Below are 23,043 nucleotides of genomic sequence, written 5' to 3'. Positions count from 1 at the left end.
AAAAAGAAAAGCCAAAACCCCCCTATCCTACCTCTAGTTTGAAGGAAATTTTCATCAGTATCCTCAGGAGCAGACAGAAAGCTTTTCCATTAAAGCACAATGAGAGAGGAAATTTGCTCCATATGATTCACCACACAGCTCTTCCTTCTTATTTCTGGCAGCACCCTCAGAGGATGTCTTTTATCTTCATATCAGCCTGGCTGACACTAGCCACAACCCATGCACAGCTCTCAGCATACTTGGGCACAAACTTGTTGCTGAAAAGGCCTCCTTTTTCTCCGCATGGAAGATGCCATTTATTACTTCTACTCCCCTAGTCTCTGGGGACTGAGCAGAGAGCAGGTTTCTTTTGCATTAGCTGCTGTAAATACACACAATTAAAAAATTGCCCACTACTTCTTGCAGATGGAGACAAACGGGAATGGGCCTACCCTTGGCAGCAGTCACTGAGGGAGGAACTGGGGACAGATGAGGTGGCAACAGCAGAGCTGTGCCACGAAGAAACTGCCTCTTTTCTGCCCATCTCAGCTATGGCCACTGTGAAGACCACAGCTCCAGCCAATGGTCCCTCCACCCATACCACACAGGTCCATGCAGCTGGCTGTGGTGCCAGCAGTGAGATGTCACAGTTGGGGCTGGTGGGCCCCAGAGATGTTCTTCTTGGAAAAGACATGTTCTGATAAGTGCCTTAATTCTTCTGAATAAATGCAGACTCAAAAGTCAAGTTTTTTGTCTTGTCCAGGTTCCAAGTGACCAAATTGCCTGCACCAAGACATCCTTTTTTGAAACTGAGAGGACTAGACAACCCTTTGGTTGACACATAAATATCCTGGCATGATATTGGAGGAGCAAGAAGCATGGTATCCCTCCCTGGGACACAGTGAAAACCTGGGGACAAGTGCTTTGTGAATTCCTCCTGCATTTGATACTCTGATACTTGATCCCCAGTATAGCTGGTGCCTCATGAACAGAGTTTGAAGAGAGCCACATCCCCATGACAACATCTTCCTTACCCACCCAGAAAGTAACTCTCCTTCCTTTTAGTGAACTAAAGTTCTTTGTTAAGACTCATTTTTTCCCTAAATGATATTTCACTGCTATAGTAAATGATCAATTTCTGCTCTGTGTAGCCAAGGTCAGGTGTGAGAGAATAATAGTCTCCTACCCCAGCCTTGCACGCTGTGTAGAAATGATTTATTGCATTTCTAAAAGAGGATGCTTGACATTTTGAAAATGCAATGTAGCCCAACAGTAATTAAGCAAAAAGTAGACTGCTGAACAATTGATTGCTACTGTCAGCAAAGCCTGATTAACTCAGATGCTTGAAGAACTGTGTCTGCCACCTATGAATTAAAGGTTAGTAATTAAATTTATGGGCCATGGCCACTGTCTCTGGATGATACTTCACTTACAAGGGTCCCAATGAAGAATAATCAGATGGAAAAAATGCAGGTTGTTAATTCAAAGGCTTTTTATTGAGAGACAGAGTGAAAAGTTCCTGAGGACTGTGCCTGCCTCACAGAGTGATGCAGTGGTATCAGCCATTGGGTGACTTGCCTGAGGTGGCCACCAAAGGCTCATCTAGTAGGACTCAGGTCCCAATAGGGTGACGGAGCCATGTTCAAACTGAGAAGCAAGAGCTTGGCTTGATCAGGAATTCTAATGTGAAGGGATCAGCATTAGTAACTTCTCTCCTACTTGGAGCCTTTAGGGTTGGTTCCTGATCCACCAGCCCAACTGCACAACATTAAGCTTGATGAAGAAGCCATTGGCTGAGTTTTAGGAGCATTCCAATGGTGTTTCCACCATGCATGGTTACATTTATTAGGGTGGTTGGGACCCTCATACTGCTGGCTCTGGGACTTTGTCCTTGGGCTCTTCCTATGCTAAACCTGCACTCATCTTTTTTTCTGCATCTAAGCAAAGGGCTGAACTGGTCTTCACTAATAAAAAAAAAGGAAAAAAAAAAAAAAGAAAAAAAAAGTTATTTTATTGAAACGAACAGAAATGAGACGAGAAGACTTTCCCTCATTAACTTAACATGAGATGGCTGGATGAGCCCTAAGAAGTCTAAGGGGTAAGGATGGTTATTACATGGGCATTTAAGATAGTAAATATTCCTTAAAGTTTCTTCCTTTAAAAAATATATTTGGGCATTGAGGCCCAGGAGGTGAAGGGACGTGTCCTGCATCAGGAGGTTCTCAGCTGTGGTTCACAGGCTGGTTGTGGTCCATCTTATGGGACTTCTGGGAGTGCTCTGCCTGGTGCTGTTTCTGGTGGAGCTCGATGATGAACACACAAAAGGCTCATCTCATGCCACAAGGACATGAAAGTGCCCCCGGGGAGGGGGCAGGGACATGGGGCTCAGGCAGCAACATTGACTCATGCAGCCTGAATGGGATAAAAAAGCAGCAACTCGTATTTCCATGGGTTCACACACATTCACACAGCCACACTGAAAGGAGAAAAAAGAGTTATTTATGGTGTGTTCTGAAATATAAATTATATCAAAGTCAAAGCTCAGGATAATTGCTGCTGAAGTAGATCCAAAGGTTGGCATTATGATTAAATAGCACTGCTGCCTTTTAGGGGAAATCTAGTTACAGACAAACAACATGGAGGTCAGCAACAAAATATAATTCAATTCTTAGCTATGAATTAATGAATGTGTTTTAGATTAATTGAAATCCACAAAGAGATTTTGTGTTGCAGAAATATTCATTAGGAAGTTTACCAGATTATTCCTCTGGCAGGGCTTCAGCTTTCTGTGCTTCCTCCAGGTGAACCAGCTTCTCACAGAGCACTGGGAACGTGCTGGTTTTCCTCAAAAAATGTGTCTGTTTGGGCTTTTTGATGTTTTCCCTTCTTTCCAGCTGACCCCTGCAATGCCTGTGACTGCCCCAGCCATGCTCTGAATGGGATGTTTGTGGTGTACAATAGCAGGGTGAGACACTGAGGGTTGTTTGAGCTCAGCTCTGTTTGGTAGCAAAGAGATGATGCTGAAATGGAACATATAGAAAAAAAAAATAAGGCTGGAAATACCATCCATGGACCTGGAGATATCATTCCACCTCCTGCTCCAGGAGCATGGCCTCTGTGCAGGAGAGCATAAGCTTCAGTGGGGTTTAAGTGTACCTTTGACTGTTTTCTGAAATAATGAAGCTCTTTCCCACTGGTGGTGGGTGTGTGTGCTGGAAATCTTTTCATTTTGAGGATATTTGGAACATCTTGTATGTGATGGTGCCTCTGGCCACCTTCCTAATCGTGCAAGGAAAAGAGCTGATGCAGCCAAGGACCATCCAGGGGAGGAAAACAAAATTCTTTTGCAGGTTGCAAAAAGGGATGGAGTGGGGACAAGTCACACCAGTAGGTAATACAGCCCTGCCAAGGGGTGCTGAGCCCCAGCCCTGCCTCCAGGAATGAGGCCAGAGTGGGAAAGGCTCTTCGACCCACTACCCCTTTCCCAGAGGGAGCTGGGGCCATGGGGACTGTGCTGGTAGGACATGAAAGTGGCTCTGACACTTCCTTGGCTTCACTGTCCTTGTCATGTTGGTGGAGGAGGGAGGGATGGACAGGCCAGAAGGCCACCTGCCTCCTTCCACCTTCTGTGAACTTCATTTGCTTCTTAGTGCTGGAAAGATTCATGACGTGTCTCTCTGAGGGCAGAAGGCTGCCTTGAAATAAGATGGACACATCACTCTGTCCTTACTCAGATCTTCTATGTAATTGGATTGCAAACCAAGCCACAGAGAGTATATAGGGCATGGGAGACGAGCTGGCAGCACCTCCTCAGAGTGAAATATTGGGATATTGAGAGCTAGGTCAGCTCAACCCCCAAAAGAAACTGCTCTGACCTTGCTCCACAGCTGCTGCCAAGGCAGCCCAGGCTGTGGTACCTGCTTGTGGGGTGCATGAGGGATTTTTTTCCTTTGCTTCCCCATGGACTCCTTCCACTGTGTTTGCAGCAATGATGGCCCAGCTCCCTCAGCTGTAATCTGGTGTTTGAGCAGCTTCAGTCTTTAACTGAAGTACAAGTTGTCTGAGCAATCTGCTCTGATTTCTGATCAGCTGCTCTTGACAGAAGTGCTTGGCTTTTGCTGTGCTCCTCGGTTTGTAAAACGTGAGTGGCTGAGGCTCTGCCCATGTGTATTTTTTGGACTGGATTTTTATGACTTGGCATCCTGCTTTCTAATGAACAGCAATGTAGTACAGCCTGTGGGGAACCTCCAGTGAGGGCAACTACTGCCCACCACAGCCACCACTTGCTCTTGCTTGGGACATTGGTCGGTGCCCCCAAAGCTCTGCATACAAAGCTCCACCTGCCCACTAAGCTGAAAACACTTTGCTCCATGTCCTAAACACATCTTGGTTGGTTGGTTGCTTCTTCAGTGCAATGCTGCTTTTTCTGGTTTGGGATTTTTTTGTGTGTGTGTGTGCTTGTTTGGTTTGGTTGATTTTTTTAGCAGAACAACTTTTTTCTTTTCCTGTGGCTTTATGTGGTTTGCTTCAGAAAGCTGCCCCAGCCCTGGGGAGCTGTACCCTTCCCAGCCTTCTGCTCCAGATGGTTTTGCTTTCCTGCAACAGCAAGATCTTTGGTCACAAAGGGCAGCAAGTAGTAATTCATAGGCTGCTTTTGGTTTCTTTTAGGTCACAGTCAGGAACTAGGGTGGAAACACATTTATTATGAACAAGTTTTAGCCATAAAACTTGGACTTTGCCTTCCAAGCACTGCAATAATTTCTCACCCCTAAGTTTCTCTCTTTGCTTATGGTAGGAAACCAGATGCAGCAGTTTAGGATGTTCAGGATGTGCCTTCCTTCACCCTTGTGTATGCTCAGGCCTCTGGAAGCAAGTGGAGACTCCTCCAGATTCATGAAAGAGGATTTCCAAGGATCATCAACTCAGTCTTGGGGTTTCTGGAAGGCTCTCACTTGGCTGAATAGGGATTTTTTTCCAGACACCATTTACACCATCCCTGGTGTCCCAGTACAGAGGTGACAGAACAAAATCCCCTGTCGTGGAGTAAAGAAGCAGGTGGACTAGAGCATGTGTTTGTTTCTTGTATGGCAAGCTGATAGCTGGAGTTTGAGAACAAGATTCATTGCTGGCATGAAATGGTACAGCTCAAATGAACTCAGATGGTATCTGCTTGAAATGAGATGCTGTTCCAAGCAGCAGGAAAAGCAGCTGAAGTTGCTTGGCTCAAGTTTTTCTTTTGAGCACTAAAGAAGCAGCAGAAAGAAGATGGGGAAGGCAAGTCTGCTTGCTCTGCTTGTGGGGATCATAGCCCAATTCATCCCTTCTAAGATTTAATTCAGCTTTAATTCAGTCATGAGATCCAACCTCTCTCTTTTTGGGTGCTGGAAATAATTTTTCTGTAAGCTTTTTTACCAGAAGATTTCCTTTCCTAAGCTAAATGCCAGGGTGGCATTTGAGCTGTGCACCTGCTTCCAGCAGAAACATTTCATTCCACTTCCTAAACAATAAGTGGATATTCTGGCAGTCCCCAGGATAAGTGTGCATGTCTTCCTGTTATCAGCATGTATCTACTATCCATTACTTAAATATGTTAAAGGGTCAGCATGGTATTTGTAACCCTGTCTTACAAAGGGCCCCACACTGGAAGGAAGCTCCTGTGTTGACAGTGTTGTACTGATGACAGAACTAGATGCTTGATTGAAACTGAATCTTACTGAGTCTTATTAAAGTTAAGTCGTATTAAAATACTCCTATAATTTTGAAGGATTTGGGACTAGGCCCATACTAAGCAATAGAAGAAATCTATAACTGAAGCATGTGACTATTTGAAATAAGTAGCACACTATAATAGGTTCAGGAAATGGTTTGGGCTCATGGAGAGTCCTCAAAAGCTGTAAATGGAACTAGGAATTATGCTGGTGTCTCTGAGGAACAGATGCAGCAGAGAAATATTGACTATGTAGCTGCCACTATAAAACTCTAGCCCAGTTTCTCTTCCCATTCCCACTTTTGTCTGGAGGGCAACCTTCTGGCAGCATGGAGGCCACCATTACCCTTACCAAGCATTGGATGTTGGGGCTCTTGCAAGTCAATGAACTGGGAGGTAGAGAGAGAAGCAGAAAGACTGTCCAATGGCAAACGTGACAATTTGAGATGTCTCCCCTGCAACCAAAGCATTCACCAAGTGTTTAGTGCCTTTCTCCTCAAGGGCATTTGGCACTTGGAGACCTTGGGTGAGATTTTCACCTCAGCTGCTGGCAGCCCTAGCAGGACTGTGCCCTTAAATTTTATAGCCTGGTTCCTGCATGTTTCCAGGAGAAATTTTAATCTTGGAGGATAACCAGTCAAGCGGATGGGAAAGCCTGGAGCAGCTGCTGGTCCAGGAAGCACATCTGGAGGTCTTGCCAGACTGATGTGCTGCCAGTTCCCCTTGGATCAGGCCACGCTGATGCCTTGGTGCATCCCCCAGTTGCATCTTGCACTGACCCTGGTACCAGCCTCTGGTAGCTGGGTACCTGGCAGCTTGAAACTGCCAAATGCTTCTTTTCAATAAATACAATAGTTTTATTGCCAGATGGGTAGATTGTGGGCTCTGTGGGTGTTCACTGACCTCTCCTGGCCAGACCCAGGATGCTCGCCTGGGCTGCACCAGGCATCTCCCAGCCGGCTGGGAACCAGGCACCCTGAGCACCCGCCCGGGGAGGAATTCCCGCTGGGCAAGCAGCTATAGGGCTAAATTTCCAGGTAAAAGGGAAATAACTAACTAACTAACCAACTAACTAACTAACTAATAAAAAAAAAAAAGAAGCACAGCATCTCTCTCGGGAAATGCAGGAGATTTTCAGTGATATCTTTAATTAACAAACTACATGTGTCTGTGATTGCAAGTAGAGCACACCCTGCAAGTGGCTGTTGTTGCAGTAATAAATCACTGCACAGGATCCCAGACAAGGAATACCTGGAAGCATCTGAGAATCCATCCCAATCCCACAGTCCTTACTGGATTAAAATTGGGAGTGAAACTAAGGGCTGAAAAATCAGGCCTGTGAACAAACCGGGCAACCTTAGAAATATTAAAGAAATAAGGAGACAATCCAAGAGATGAAGGGCATCCTCTGCTGAAGGAATCTGGAAGATCTCTTGACTGAACAGTGGGGAACCTTTTGTTAAAACCTGTATAAAAATTACTGTTATTGTACAGTTTGTAGTGAGAGTTCAAATAAGCAGCAGTAATTTTCCTGACAAGATAAAAACAAACCCTCAGTGCTCAGACCCAGACCTTCCCCTTCAGCCTGCTCCCTCCCCCCCCCTTTCTTTTTCCTTCTGGAAAACAAGGAGGATCAGCTAAGTCTGTTATTTAAATATTATAATGAATTGGTGCTTTCTGATATTTTTTTTTCCCTGTGCCTTCTGCTGCTATGCTACAAGTGGGTTTTCTTTGTGTGAGAAAGCCTTTGTTTTCCTGAAACAGGTTTTCCCACTCCTGCATAAACAGCACTTTGAAAAATCCAATTGCAAAACCTGCAGCGTTGGGCTTTTGGAAAGGGAGCCTGAATGGCTCAAAACTTCACAAAGCTCCACAGCAAGGAGAGTGTGGCTTTCATCTGACAGGCTCTTTAAGGATGGTTTGACCTCTCTCTTCCTTCACATGCTGGCAGTTAACTTCTCCTGTAAGTGTCCAGCATAAATTCTTTTAATGCAAATTTCCTTGTCAAAACTACAAACAGACAATTGATCAAAGGTCAGCTCTCCTTTGTGTTCTTGTTTGATATAGAAATTTCTATTTCATCTTTGACTGTCATGGTCAGTTTAGGGAACTGTAGCCTGATGGGGAATTACTGATGCATTTCATGTCCTCTCTCCAATGAGGCTTTCCCCCCCCCCATTCATATCTTATGAGTGTTTTAATTTGAATATGTTTTCATTTTTTAATGGAATAGTTAAATTAGCTTTGAAAATGTAGTGATATGACACTGAAAATTGTCTGCTTTTTAAACTGAAGCTCAATTTACTGCTATTTGATAGCCTGGGAGCTGATCAAATAATTATTACTCCCTTACTGCTGCCTTTATTTCATGCTTAACTTGTGGATATCTGTTTACAGGGCAGTGCCTGAAGAACAGGAAGTGCAGCAAACAGAAGGTTTAGAAAAATTTAATATTTACTTTGTGGGGTTTCTTGGCTCTGCTGTATCCAAAAGAATGTGGAGACCCCACTGTGGTTGTGGCACTGGAGCCCACTCAGACCCCTGAGCTGGGGATGCTGCAGGGAACTGGCCACACTGAGATTTGGGATGATGCAGAAAGTAGCTAGGGAATGAAAGCAAAGCCTCATTTCTACCCACATCGACTCACCCAGGAGATATTTTCATCTTTTCTAGAAGCAGCTCCATGGTTTAACTAGCCTGCAGCAGGTTGTCCAGGCTGTTTGCCTTTTCAGTGTCCCCAAAATCCATCTGTCTCTTGACTTACACTTCCTCTTGCCCCATTTGCTTTGCATCTGAATCCCATGATGAGAGTGAACATCAGGCACCTTTGGGAGGCATAGAAATTTCATTTAACAGCTGTGGCCCTCAGGCTAAGTCTCCTGGGATGTAAAAGATTGACTCCTACGAGGTTCTGGACCTACGTGATTTAATCAAAACAGCAAAGGAGGGAACTGTACACAGCTCTTCCCACAGCCCTGGCCAACATCCTAATCCCCATTTATCATCCTCCCACAGTTTTTTGGGGCTTTTCACAATGTGTAAATTCAAGCCCATGTCTAAGTCCTTGTAGGACTTTATTTACCCCTATGCAAGTGCACAGACATGTCTGTGTCACCGTGGGGCTGACAGAACCCTAGGGACAAGTGAGATTTGAGGACCAAACCCCAGATTATGATTGCTGCAAAGCTGTCCAAAGCCACTTTAGAGGTCCCTGCAGATCAATGAAGTCTGAAACCCAGCGCCTTTGGGTTTTTTTGCTAACATGCACCATAATTGCTATTTAAAAAACCAGAAGAGGAACCGTATCTAATGAGTAAGGTGGCATAAGTGGGTATCACTGTGCCTCTGGGAAAAGTGGCCTTAAAGCAGATCTGTGCTGCAGGGACTGAGATGGACACAGCCCCAGCAACTGGGATTCTCTCCTGTGAAGCTGCCTGGACCACCAGCCAGGCCCCACAAGGGCTGTCCTGCAGGTGTGTGTTGCTGCTGACAGACTGGGAGGCCTGGGAGTGAGCTGGACAAGTGGGCATCTGGGAGAATCCAGGAAATAGCCTTAAACTTAGGTTTATTGCTGCTCCTCAGGAGAGGTCCTGAAGCATCTCTCCTGCTGCAAGATCAAGGCTTGGAAGACCTAATCCTGACTGCCCGAGTTGCTGCCTCCTCCTGCCCAGCGGCTCCAGGCTGAGCTCCCAGGGACCCAAACTTCCCCCTCTGCCCCATAGCTCTGCAAACCTCCTTGTGGGCGCTTCCCGGGGCTCTGCTGGAGCAGGGTGACAGGAGCTGCTGATCTGTAACTCACACAGATTGTGTCTCCTCCCAGCAAAAAGCCTGTTCAGCAATGTTTCTTCTCCTTTCTCACATATCTTCAAGCACACAAGCTGGTTCCTTTTAGATGGAGCTGGACAGAGGCAGCTCAGCTGTCGGTGCAGAACCATCCTCTGCCTGGGAAGACTTTTGTCCTTTCTCAAGTGACTGGGACCAACTCACCTCTCATTCATCCAGCTGGAGCGAACACAGTTTCTTCAGCCTGCAACGTCCCGGCTCCATCGGGTGACAGTGACACCAGATGGCAGCAGTGGCCTGTGGATGCCAGCAGGGCTGCCAGCTCTGAGTGAAGAGAGGGGCAGGAGTTCTCTGCACCCCGGATATTTGGAGCACAGCTTCCCTCCTGCCCTGGGGCTCACGCAGCACCCTCCTCATCTGTGCTCCCAAAATCTAATTGCACCTGGTATGTATTTGCTGTAGTTCTTTGGTGTGGCAAAGTGACAGCAAAGTGGAGGAGAGATCCTCACAGGTAGGATCTGACACAGGTCAGGCTGTATCTCAGAAGATTTTTAGGACATGTTATGAACCACACCAACATGCAGCAGGGCAAGTATTGCTTACTCCTCATTTTTTCTTGAAATAAATCAACTGAAGACAGTTACACTAATTCTTTGGGCTGCAGTTTATTCTCTTACTTCAAATTATCATGTTGTAGTGCTTCAATTTCCTGAATCAGTTTTGCTTATGATGATGCCCAGATATGTATTGATGGTTTTTATTGATCTGGGGGCTATCAGTTTACCTGTTGGCCACTGGGTCACTCCAGGAATTAATAGTTTACCAACTGCAAAGACAAAAAAGGAAAAAAAACCCCAACAACAAACAACATAGATGATTGATTGTTCTGTGTGTCTGGGCAGACGGTGCCAGCAAAGAGCAAAAGCAGAGCTAAATCCAGTTGGTGGTGGGAGGACTTGTTTCTGAAGGACACAGATGGAGAAAGCCAAGTGAGTGTTGCTTAGCAGAGCTGTCTGCTCTGGACAGGCTGCCTGGCCATGCTGGTTCTGTGAACCTCTGAATGGTACCAATGACCAATTTAAATGGCACTAAAGAACTCAAGTAGTGAGTGTTTTAAGCAGCCTGGCAGTGAGAGTAATTTTGTTGATGAGTGGAGATGGACTTTTTTAGGTTAAATACAAGAAATAAAGGAACAGGCCAGGATTCCTGCTAATATGCTGACTTCTTCTTGGTCTTAGATACTAACAATTGCATTTTAACCTCTCTGCTACTCACACTGACCTGCTTTGCAAACAGAAAAAAAACCATTTCAGCTTAATTTATGCCAGGTAGTGATCCTTAATTTCTTCATCTGCCTTCACTACAGAATCCCAGAATTGTTAAAGTTGGAAGGGACCTCTACAGATCATCCAATACAACTCCCCTGCTAAAGCAGGATCCCCTGGAGCACATTACTCAGGGCTGCATCCAGGCAGGATTTTGATGTCTCCAGAGAAGGGGACCTCCCTGGGCAGCCTGTCCCTGTGCTCTGTCACCCTTACTGTCAAGAAGTGTGCTGACTGCAGCTGGGATAAGCCAGAAGAGGCCAGGAGAGACTGGGATGGCAATCCTGGAAGTGTTACACTAAAAGCTGGAACATGAAGCTCCTTCAGAAGGGACTGGCAGTGTCTCCTACATAATATCTTGAAAACCTGATTCAGTTCACTAGGTATCTCTACCACAGAAATAACCTACCATCTAGAGCAGAGTCCCCATTGTGGCAGCCAGGCAGAGTGGGCTGAAGCCTGCTCAGGAGTTACCAGCTTTTGCCACTGGCTGCACAACCTGAAAACCACCAGCAGCCCATCAACAGAACTGTGGGTGTTCCCATCCGAGAGAGGAGCTTGTGCAAGATTTGGAGAGCAAGAGCATTTAGGCTTTGCAACTTGGGATGCTAAGAAGGTGCTGCAGCATATTGCCTTGCAATAACATGAAGCAAAAGCTCAGCAGAAAGTCTGTGAACCAGATAAGATTGATTAAACAATTTCTAACCAACGGGGTTGCACATAAAAATTTTATTAAAACCTCAAGCGCTAAATTTATTTCCTGGGTCTGTCACTGCTATTTTTTTTATTATTCAGTTGTGATAATTACTACATTAGAAATTAAATGAACCTCATATACTACATCTTTCAGACCTCCTAGGAGAGTTGTGAAAGTGATTTAGGGAAGTGAATTTGCTATTGTGCCTAATCAAGTTACAGTAATTGTCACCTATAATTTTAACCTGACTGCTATGTGTTTAATTGGAAGCTTTACCTTTAGGGTTTTTTTTGTAACTGAGCTTTTCTGTGACTTTTTCTACTTTCCATCCCCTCTCAAAAGCCACTGACAGAAGCCAAGTCATTGCATACAGCTGTGGGGCTGACAGCATTGCTGTTTGCTACTACATCGGGTTCTTCATCAACCTGATGAATTGCAGCATCTGGTGATTTTCCTTGTGACACCACCACCAGGTTGTCTCCCTTGAGATTACAGTCACAGCTGTGTAGGTCTCAGTGGCAATATAAGCTCAAGGGGCTTTCTGGGCCTGAGGGATCCTTAGCAGCCCTGCAAGTATTTTGGTACTCTGTGGATCACAAAGTTAAGGTAAGTCCTAGGACTGCCTTATGTGTTTTGGGGCAAAAGCCAGTTCCCTGTACAGCTACTAAAATCTCTCTGGCTGTTTCTGAGGGTGCTGACTGAGCCAGGCTGATATGGCTCTGTGTGTGTCCCCTGGTTCTGTAGGTGTTTGGTTAGAGATGCTTTCAGGGACTTGCTGCCTTGCCCTCTACCTTGTGCTTCAGAGATGCTGGGTCATGTGCAGCCATTTTAGAAAAGGTTACTAATTATCCCTTGTTCTGATTTCTGGCTACTTGGGCCACAGTTTGTTTCCTCAATGAGCTGTATAGGGCAGCAAACTGCCCAGCAAGCCCAAAGGTTTGCAGAACAGCATCAGGGGACCTTGAGGTGAGTGGTGAAGATACAGCAGAACCAAAGGCATCTCAATGCTTCTCAGCCAGCCCCAAGCTACCTAGCTTGGAAGCTGAGTTGAGGGTAGGCTTGTAGAGGCTGGTAATGCCTCCTCTGCTCCCAAACACTTATCATGAGTTCAACGGGCATTTTCCCTTCTGTGGTCTGAGATTTGGGCAACTGCTCTGATTGCTCAGCTCTAAAACACTCCTGCTTGTTTCTCCTTCCCTTTTCTTCCTGAAAAATGTTTCTATGCATGTATACACAACTTCAGCCCTCAAGGAGAAAAAAGTTTCTCCTGGATTTAGAAAAGATGGTGATGATTATGAGCATAGAATCTCTAAATGGTTCACCTGGTTATTGGTCTTAACCCTCCAGGATAATTACCCAGTATCAGACTGAGGAATGGGGCTGCCTCTGACCCCATCTGTTCAACATATAGTCTCACTGGAGTCATGTAATATATAAAACCTCTTCACTTTAGACTGGGATCAGGACCTCCACTTTTGGAGACTCTGTGATAGATCCTTAAAGATCCAGAAAGGCTATATTATGTTGATTTAATTAATGGAGGTGATTTGAAACAATTTTATTACTGTAACACTGGCAGAAATGATGTGCTTGTGTGGCTTTGCACTCACATTCCAGAGTGATGTGTGTGGAATAGCAGTAACCTTGTCCCTGAATAATTCATGTTGTTTTGTCAGCCACTTTCTAAGCCTTTCTGCTTAACCACAGAAGATTAGCATTTTTGTTGCTTTTTTAATCAAAGGTTTGGGGTGGGGGGAAAAGAGAGTGTTGGTTTTCTTTTTCAGCTTACTTTAAACACTTCCCCAGGCTTTCAGTACACAACTTAGCTATTCAAATTGGGATGTTTTGGCCTTAGAAGCATTTTAGCTAGCTCTTAGGCCTGCTACATTATACATCTTTCTAGTAAATCATGAATAAGTTGAAAGGCTATGGAGCTTCTCTCCTCATTTCTCAAAGGTCCTTTTACTACCTAATTTGTTTTCAGCCCATGTTATTTACTGGCTAACTTTAATCAGCTCTACTGGTATTGTTCCAGTCTGCAAGTGTGGGAAGGTTTGGCAGGTAATGTGTGCCAGTGCAGGGAGTTTGAAAGATCCTGGCCTTGAAATGAATATTTTAAATATTTTTGGTTGGAAATTGGACTGCATTCTTTGCATGCTGGAGTTCTCTTGAGCTTTGCCTTAGCGTAAGGATGCTCCAGTGGTGTAAAACAGCAAAGCTTTGTTGAGGTTCTGAAGTGATGCTGAGTTGCACAGCTGCAGTGCAGAAATACTTAGCCTCAAAAGCAACAGGATGGAGGTGAAAGGCAAAGGTTTGGCTCAGAGTAAAGTAAGAAGGGAATGCTAGCCTTCTGGAGGTGAAAGGCAAAGGTTTGGCTCAGAGTTAAGAAGGGAATGCTAGCCTTGGCAAATGCAGGGCTAATGGTCTTTCCATTGCTTCTATCTTCAGGCCATGCAAAGTAGTGTTTGGTTTTTCATTTGTTTTCTGTTTAAAATAAAAGTTGAATCCATCCTGTGTACCTCGGGGAAAGAGGAAAGCAGAGGCAAGTTGAGGGGTTTGCAACACCACTATCTGTTGGGGTGACAATAGGAGGTAGCTCACTGAAACCAGCCTGGCACCTTGGCTGGGAGCTCCTTCTGACCAAGAGGTCACTAAACCAGTGACACAACTTTGACTGTGGATCCACACCAGCCCTTTGTGTCTGAGTAAACTAAAAGCACAGACAAGCAACAGCAGCCCAGTCGTGTTGGCAAGAGTGTGTCACTGAAGGGAGGATGTTTGGGTCGTGGTGCTGAAAGCTTTAACAGGAATGTTGATGTGTGCAGAGAGCTCTATGGACATATTTGGAGAAGGAGAGGTTGGAGTGAGATCACTGCTGTAGGAAACCAATTCCCTGTCTCTGCAAGGCATCTCTCTTCTTCAGTGTCCTGTGTTTCCCCTGTATTTTCCATGCTCTACCTTTCACTCTGAGTCTTCCACTGACAACCAGGTGAGGTCTGGCAGGGAATAGGGTGACAGAAGTCAGTACATGGCCACAGCTCATTGAGTGTAGAGCACTGTGGTGTGGCATTCACAGCTTCCTCTGGCACTTAGAGGTGGTTTATCTCCTGTTTGCCATTGCTACTTCTTATCTTTCCCTCTCTATGCCATAACATTTAAGAAACAAAACCAGGATGCTCTTGGAAAACCAAATGGATTTTAAGAGACTGCTGTGTTAAATCCCAAATCTTGCATGCAAACTTTCCAGTCAAACTAATTTTCCAAAATGCTGGTGCAGTTTCTTTTCCTTTCCTTATTGATATTGTTCAAGCCTCTTCTCCTGGAACTGCAGCTCCTTCTGTTGTGTGTGGTTGCCAAAAGCCAGTCCACAGCTCCCTCACTGACATGCGCTTTGAGATGACAGCTCCAGCTTTCACACCCTGGTGCACTGGAGTAGCTGGGGAGTTTTTCTGTTCCTGTTCCACTATTAGGTTTCAAACCTCCCTGCTGAGTAGCTGTCCTCGAGTCACATCAGGTAAGCTTAGCTATGCATTGAATTCAGAGACTGGAACTAATCCCACATTTCAGCTTTAGACAGAGGAGAACAATGAGACGGGGAGCGAAGCCTGGTCTCTGCCTCAAAGGTAAGGTTTTTAATATATTAAAAGAAACAGATGCCCTGCATGTGTGTTGGATTTAATTCCAGGTGTACTTCTGTGTAGCTGAATGCCAGGGCTCTATATTTGAGGTGAAGTGTGTGCAATACATAGTGTACTACCTACAGGTCTAAATGATGTATGTTACGTTTAATGTGAGTAGCTTTTTGTTCATTACTCATGACAGAAAAGTTGCCATGTCAGGATCAATAGTCTGCACATCAAGTCAGGAATTTACAGAAAACTACTACTATTAGCAGAGAGGAGGCAGCCTCAGCAAATACACACGTTTGCTTTCCCAACTGTTGTTCTTTCTGTCACTGAAAGAACCAAGTTCTGTCCCCAGGTTTCATTTCCACTACTCAGAAGTGACTGGTTCATAGTGAATTTTCTCCCAGCATTCCCTCTGCCTCAAAGGGACATTTATATTGACTGTGATATAACTAGATTAATTTTTTTAATAATAAAAAGATGAATGTTTATTCAGTCCTGACTTTATAAAACTCTTATTTATAAAGATTTGAATCTTTTAGCTGAAATGAGCAGGTGTGCTAGCTGCTAAAAATGGTACTGGGTTGTCTTAGCGGGTCCCCAAAGAGCACTTGTTATTTTCTTTGGCAAATAGATGAAAGTTTCAATTTCCCCTCATTTGAAATGTAAAAAGATTGGTGAATAAGGCTGAGTACCCTGAGATCTTGCCCACACAGTGCATGCTAGAAATGAGAACGTTCTATGCAAGAAGAAAGAGGCATTAAAATGACTTTTCCTCTTAACAGTTATACTATTGCTATGGTGAGTAAAAGAACGGAGTTCTGAGTGTTCTTCACACCTAGGACAAGGAAGCATGAGGAATCTGAAAAAGGAATGCATGTCATAAATAATTTTCCCTGCCCTTCAATTCCCATAGTCCTTGTGTTGCTGATGAGCTTTGCCTTCTGGCTGGTTTGGGGCAGTAGGTGTGATGGGCCATTTCCCAGCAGGTGGAGAAGCACTTCCCAAGCCAGGTCTTGGAGTTGCTGCAGATGGCCTGAAGATTGCACAAGGAGTCCAGGTAATGATATTTGGTGGAATTCAGAAATGGTCAGGTTTGAAATCTTGGAGACTCTTCCCCTTCTCACCCAATAACAAGAGAATGCCCTGCTAGCTCCAAGTATCATATGAACCATTTTATCTTAACTATTTTTGCTTGGAAAGCTCTTCTTTATTCTGCTGGGTTAAAGAGCAGGTATATTGTCTCAGCACAGTTAAATCTCACAGCTTATTACCATGAAATATGTGAGCTTAGAGGATATGAAAGTTTTCCATCCAAGAGGTTATGAAAGTGGTCTGCCCAGAGAGAGTTCAAGGCCTCTTGTGTAAGGAACATAGTTCCAGGCTTTAAAGCTGTACTGTGTGTCAGGATGGCCAAAAAGGCAGTTCTTTAAATGGCCTTTTAAACTGGAAATTATTTCCCATATATCATCAAGACAGACTTTTAGAGGAGAAACAAAGACACTAAAAAGAATTCAGCTTGGAAGGGTTCCTCTGCTTCAGAGGTGCAATGTCTGGGGCAGGATGTCTGGGGACAGTCCCACAAGTTATCATTTGACTAACCCAGGGAGCCAAGGACAGCTTAAATCATTGGAGATTTTGGAACCTGAATGAGGTGGCTGGTCTGTACTACAACTGGCATCACTGCAGCTTTACTGTTGCTAGGGTCTCCTTGGGCCAGATGAAAGCTGAGTGGCTGCAGTTAGACATAGTCTTATATGGCAAATAAAATTAGTGAGCAAAACCTGTACAACCTTATGGTCAAATGAGGGAAGAACCCTCTTGTCTATCTTACTGCTTTAGATTCCAGAATGAGTCATCTTCCTTTATTTACATTCTAACATAGTGTTTGCAAATAACTTCTAGGGATCCACCCATTGTCTGACTTGCAGTGATCTGATTTATTCCATTGCACAGACATTTTAGAGGCAATAACCTTTTATTCTTTTTAATGCATAACCATTAAATACACTTTTACAGTCAACAACACACTAGGTATTCTCCCTGGACCTCAGCTCAGTGTGCCTTCATTCAATAATAACCACAGTGAGAAAAGGATCCAAAGCCACAAAGTGAAAAGAAAAATTGCCAGTGCCCAGAAATATGTGCACTGAAATTTTCATAAACCATCAAATATTCCAAATGAAATCCATGCAGTAAAGATTATGCAATTGAATTTGGGTGGGTCAAGTAAATAAGGGCAAGTAATGAGATGTCTGTGTTACAGCTCATCACTTAAAAACCCCAGTACCATGTACTGAACTTATTCCCTTATAAAAGCTGACACATTGGGCCTTTTTCCTTATATAAAAAAGGCAAATACAGGGGCACTTATAAAAATATTCACACTGTGCTTCAGCCTTTCAAGGATGTTAAGATCGTTTATGGTTGTCACCTTTCTGCACTGAGTGAATAGGGCTGTAGTGCCACGCTGCCCCATCTTGTCAGGTATGGACTCAAAAATAGCCAGTAAAAGTTAGACAGCTGAGAAACTTTTTTTTAAGCATCAGGGTGTTTGAGTTATGAACAATCTGTAGTGCTTTCAGCTTCCAGTTCTTCAGGCTGAAAGTATGAAGGAGAGAGATACTTCCTTTCTTGTTGTACTTCCAGGGATTGTCTTTCCATATTCAAGTTCTTTAAAACACACACACACAAAAATACTGAAGAGAGATAGAACTGAAAAACACAGCAGCTCAGAGTGATGACTTCAGAATGACCCAGGGATATAGGATGGTATTGAGTAATTCAAGTTTACTGTACTCTCCCTGAAAAAAACAAATGTGGTTGCAGCTATGCCAGTTCCCCCAGTTAAGAAGGAAAACTAGTTTGCTCTTAACCTTCTCTGCTTGTTCCAGGCAGAAGAGGCACTTTTTGTTTTGCTCTCCCTTTTCTCTAGCCATCTGTGCTCTTTGGGAAGTGTCTGCACCTTTCCCACAGTTGAATCAGACTCGGACCGAATCCCATTCCATGGCTGGATCAGTTTACTTCTACATTAATGCCTTCAAGTCCCAGCTCTAAATTGTTGGAGCTGGCCAGGCCATCAGTGACCTCTTTCTTTGGAGGTCAGTATGGGCTTTCCCATGCTAGCTGCAGAGTTCAAATAACACACACACACACACAAACACACACACATGTGTAGATAGAAACAGAAATGGATGGAGAAGGGGCCACAAGACGTCATTGTTCTTCTCTGTTGTTAACTCTTCCACCATTGCAAGGGTCTGTTTGACCTGGGCCCTCTGGAAGTAGAGAGGAGGTCACCAGCAGGGTTTGAAGAGGAGACCAAACTATTTGCTGGAATCTGGTTCTGGAGACAAGATCAGAAATATGCCCCTCCCTGCTCTGGAATGGGCACATTTCCCCTTTCTGTGTGGTTTGTTTTCCAGGGCGCTCAAGCAGCCTAGGGGACATAGGTCAGGTTTGCTGGCAAGAGGGATTTCAGAGACCCCAGGTTTCATATGTTTGTTCTAAATAGCTGGGAAGCCAGTTACTTTTTAAGTGGTGTTTTTAAACATGGCTTTTAGGAATAAGAAGTGAAATGCACAGATGTGCATGAAATACCAACAGAAATACTTTACTTGCAGAGAGGCTAGAGTAAATTGAGTCTCAGTGAATGCTCTGATAGTGCCACACTTTCTGCTGGCAACCAGGGCTCTGATGCACTCCTCTGAAACACAGCCATGAGAAGCTTGAATGTCCTGGTGTGTTAAGGAGGGACCATCACAAAACTATTATTAGAGACTTGAGAAATTGTAACAGGGCTCATAGTCTGAGACTGCTGTGACACAAACAGGGCTGTTTCCTTTGAGATCATTGTTGGGTTGCATCTGCTGAAAAATGAGGTTTCACTGGGACCAAACTCAGTCTTCTCTTTCTGTCTCCTATGTAAAGCAGATCCAGTGATGCACAGATTTCTCATCTCTAGGCAGGTACCCAAAAATTCTCTGCCAGGCTCCTGGTAATTGCAGATTGCTCTTGAGAAACTTTCTGATGATAGTGGATGAATGGGTATTTTGTTCTAAAGTGACTGCTCCAGAATCTATCACTGTCACATCACCTACACAACTCCAGTCACCCGGATTTTCAGTAGCTGCTGGGACTTGCAGGGAACAGTAGAGCCTGTCATTCTGAGATTAAGGAGGGATTAGCAGTGTGATTTCAGTCAGCCTTAAGAGAAAGGTTAAACACATTGGGAGGAGGAAGTACGTGTGCCTGTGCACATGTGTCTTCCAAAACAACAGATGGTTTCAATAAAGTTTCTCCTGCTGCTCAGAAGTGGCACTTCTTGACATTAGCAGAGCCGTATCTCATCAGGGTTCTTGTTTCTACCAGCCTGCCTCAGCAAGGCCAAATCCACTGGACAGTATGAGGTAATCAGAAAAGGCACTCCAATATCTGCCCCATTAATTGCCCCCTGCCAGTCTTTCCTCTCTCCTGATGTAGTGCCCACTGTGCTCAGTATGGCAGGATCAATCGGTTTTGAAGGGCAACTTCCCTTAATGATCCACAATTCCCCCTAATTCAGCTGCAGCAAGAACTGTCTTTCTAAAGATCCTGCAAGAAACTGGGGATTTCTTGGAAGCGCTGAACAAAAACCTCTCTGCTTCAATCAATGAATCAATGTATTAAATTATTGTGCAACTAAATTAATGTGCCCCCTTGGTGACAGAATTGCAGAAAATGAGCAGTGTTTTATGCATTAAAGACAAACGTAAAAAATTGTTTTTCAAGGTTAGATTGTTCCACAGTGAGTATCAAGATTTTTCCAATTAAAATATTTGGGGCTTTCAGGGTGCAGTGGTATCAGCTCTATTACTTCTCACTGATTCACAGTTTGAATTTACAGACAAAAGGAACTGAAGAATTGTAAATATTCAGTAATTGAGACATTTGAGAGACAGAGCAATTAGGTTTTTTACTGGTATTGTAGTTAAATTTTATAGTTAAACAATTTTTCTGGAAATTAATGCCTTTTTTTTTTTTTCAACTGAAGAGATTAATGAAAACTGAGCATTCAAAATGTTGCTGTGAGAAATGGAGAAGTCTTTTCAAGCTTCTGCAAACCTTCTACTTCCCTTTGTTCGGAGACTGTGGCATGTGAAGGGTTAGGTTGGCCCTTTGTTTCATGACAGGGAATGTCCAAGGGAAAAAAGAAGCTCCAGTGACCTCTTCCTTTAAACACAACATACAAAATGAAAAAAAAAAAAGTGGATTACAAATTATTCCCTTTTAAAGCTGCTTGAAGAAACTCCTGTTCATATTTTTCCTTAAGTTTTAAATCAGTCCAGTTGCATTTATCATCTTCATATTGCCAGAAGGAAGAAAACATGGCAAGTCTTGCCCAATACTGTGAAACAAGAGGTGGGGCATCCAAAAGTGCTCTGTGCACCTTCTCTTGTGCAGCAAAAGCTCTGGGGATGGGTTGGGAAGCTCCCTACCAGATGACACAAGGCAACAATTTGCCAAAGTTATGATACTCTTTTGGTCCGTGTGTTGAAGGTAGATGAGCCACATTTTTCTAACTGACATGTTCTGTAGGTGTAATGAAGAAGACAAACACTTCAATAGCTTCATTGTTTGTTCAAAGATATTTTTTTTTCCTGGTGTTTTCTAAATTCTCAAATATCAGAAAAAGTGTGGATTTTGTTAATTTTCTCCTGAAGCTTTTTCCTTTCCTCTTTTTTTGCTTTGGTTCATGACAAAGTCATTCTTTATTCTGAAGGCAAGAATCCCAGAATGAGCAGTGCCAGTTCTGAGTTCATAGGGGGGGCAACATTTCTAATAATTTATAAAAGACAGATCTGGGCTCTGTGTTCTTCCTCATTTGATATGATTTAATTTTTATTTTTGAACTTTTGGAATATTGAATGGGGGGGGGGGAACCCACTTTCTGCAGCTGTTTTCAGCTCTGTTTTCAAGCTGTATCTGCAGGAATGATAAAGTAACCATGAAATTAAATCATAAGTGAAACATCCCAGTCCCTCAATAACCAGGGCATTTTTGATTCTTGCAAAATCTTAAAATGGTATCATCACTTTCACTGCATTGCTGGCCAGAAGAATAAAAAAAAGAAAACCCACAAACAAAACCAAACAAAAAAAACCAAATCAAAATGAAAACACGCTACCAAAAATTATTACAATATTGATAAAGGAATTTACATCGATGTATCTCTAAGGGCTTCACAGCTCCTCATTATCTCCTGGGAAGACAAAATCCATAAAATCAAATGATTTGATCAACAGCATGTAGTAAATTAGTATAAGCAGCAATTTCCTGAATTCTAGCTCCATGCTCAAATACTGGGCCTGCATCTCTTCTAGGCAACACAATAATAGAAAAGAGAAAGCACTTGGTGGAAGGAAAGGGAGCTGGAACTCATTAAGCATTCTGTAATTTCTGAAAGAATTGGTTCTGATCTTTGTGTGCAATGCAAATGCCATTTATAACACCCAGCAGTCACCTAGCATGTTGAAGCTACCAATTTCAGAGCAGCTTGCACAGGCAACATGTTTTGCATTTTGTACCCGAGAGATCCAGTAAATGATATGCAGAGGTGGGTGAAAAAGCCAGGTCCCTGGGCTGCCAGGAGAGTGCTAATGAAGGTTTCCAGAGAGGGGAGGGGGCAGTGGCATATGGCACTTGAGAAGGACTTCAGACTAAGAGAAAGTGCTGGTATCAATGCCTCTCAAAGAATATTTAAACCTGTTTGTATGGCAATTCATGTGCTGCACCAAAAACCTCACAGAGGGAACTTATTTCCAGAAAAGCTCGTGCTCCCAAGTGCAGGTTCCATCCGGCCTCTCTATTTAAAAACATTTTCCATTTTGCTCCTGCATGTTGAACACTAATCCAGCCCAGCCTGAGTGTCCACACCAAAGGAAACGAACTGGGTCAGGCAATGTCATTAGCTAAAAGGTAAGAGCAGAGATATTCTCCTTTTTCTGTCCTGTATTTCTAGGGACAATTTCACAGGCGGCGCCGTCGCTGAGCGGGGAGATTGAAAAACTGCAGAATCGATTTGCAGACGTGAAGTTCTATTTTCTTTTACATCACAGTCTCTATCATTCCTGTGTTGTGCACCATTATTATCGACAGCAGCCTGGACACCACTGATAATTGCTAAACTAGGGAAGGGCTTTGCCTCTCAAGTGATAGTAAAACCACCCTGAGTGTTACTCTTCTTGCCTTCAAATTCATCTTCTGTGGAGAGCTGGTGTAATGAATCCATGCCACGTTATTTCTGAGAGTTTAAAAGGGAATGTACTATAAAAATATTCTTTAAAATGGTCTTGCTTGCATTTTTTTTCTTAACAAAATGACCCAGCTAAAAGCTGCAAAGTTGTATGAAGCCTATCTTGATAACCCAGGAAAAATATACTGGGCTTCAGAATGCTTGCGTTAGTTGTTAATTCTTCTTTCATGGTTTGCGCTTCAGAAAGAAGCAGCAAAACAAACACAACCCTTCCACGGTGAACTTCTGGTAACGGCTCGGGGGCGGGCCCAGGGCCGGCGGGTACCGCTGCTCCGCCTCTGCACGGGCCTGGCCTGTGACACCGAAGGCCGTTGGCCCCGAAATGGTTGTGCCGTGTGTCTGCCGGGGTCGTTCAGCTGCTCTCCGGGAGGGCTGGGTGGGCCGGCGGGGAGCGCTGGAACAACAAAACACTCCCGACAGGTTGAGCTTCAGATGGAGCGACTGGTTACACGGGTCTTGTCCAAGGTCCCTTCAGCGCCCGACAGCCCCGGGCCCGGCACCAGGGGAGCGCCGGGTCTCTCCTTGTCCCCGCAGCGCCCGCGGGAGGTGCCTGGGAGGTGCTCGGGAGCTCCGGGAGGTGCCTCAGAGCCCTGGGAGCCCCAGGAGATGCCTCCGAACCCCCGGAGGTGCCC

The 23,043-nt window shown here is 44.2% G+C and overlaps 1 protein-coding gene across 1 annotated transcript in view; it reads right to left on the bottom strand.

Annotated features, from left to right (window-relative positions):
• Positions 1 to 23,043, bottom strand: part of LRIG1 (leucine-rich repeats and immunoglobulin-like domains 1) — a 195,501-nt gene that overhangs the window by 170,409 nt on the left and 2,049 nt on the right. The window contains 1 exon segment of the mRNA XM_009996944.1: positions 22,620 to 22,805. Coding sequence (XP_009995246.1) covers positions 22,620 to 22,805 — 186 coding nt within the window.

The sequence above is a fragment of the Chaetura pelagica genome, unplaced genomic scaffold, assembly GCF_000747805.2.
Source record: "Chaetura pelagica isolate M959 unplaced genomic scaffold, ChaPel_1.0 scaffold24, whole genome shotgun sequence".
Taxonomy (NCBI): Eukaryota; Metazoa; Chordata; class Aves; order Apodiformes; family Apodidae; genus Chaetura; species Chaetura pelagica.
Note: the sequence above shows the minus strand (reverse complement) of the source record. Positions and strands in the feature narration are given on the sequence as shown.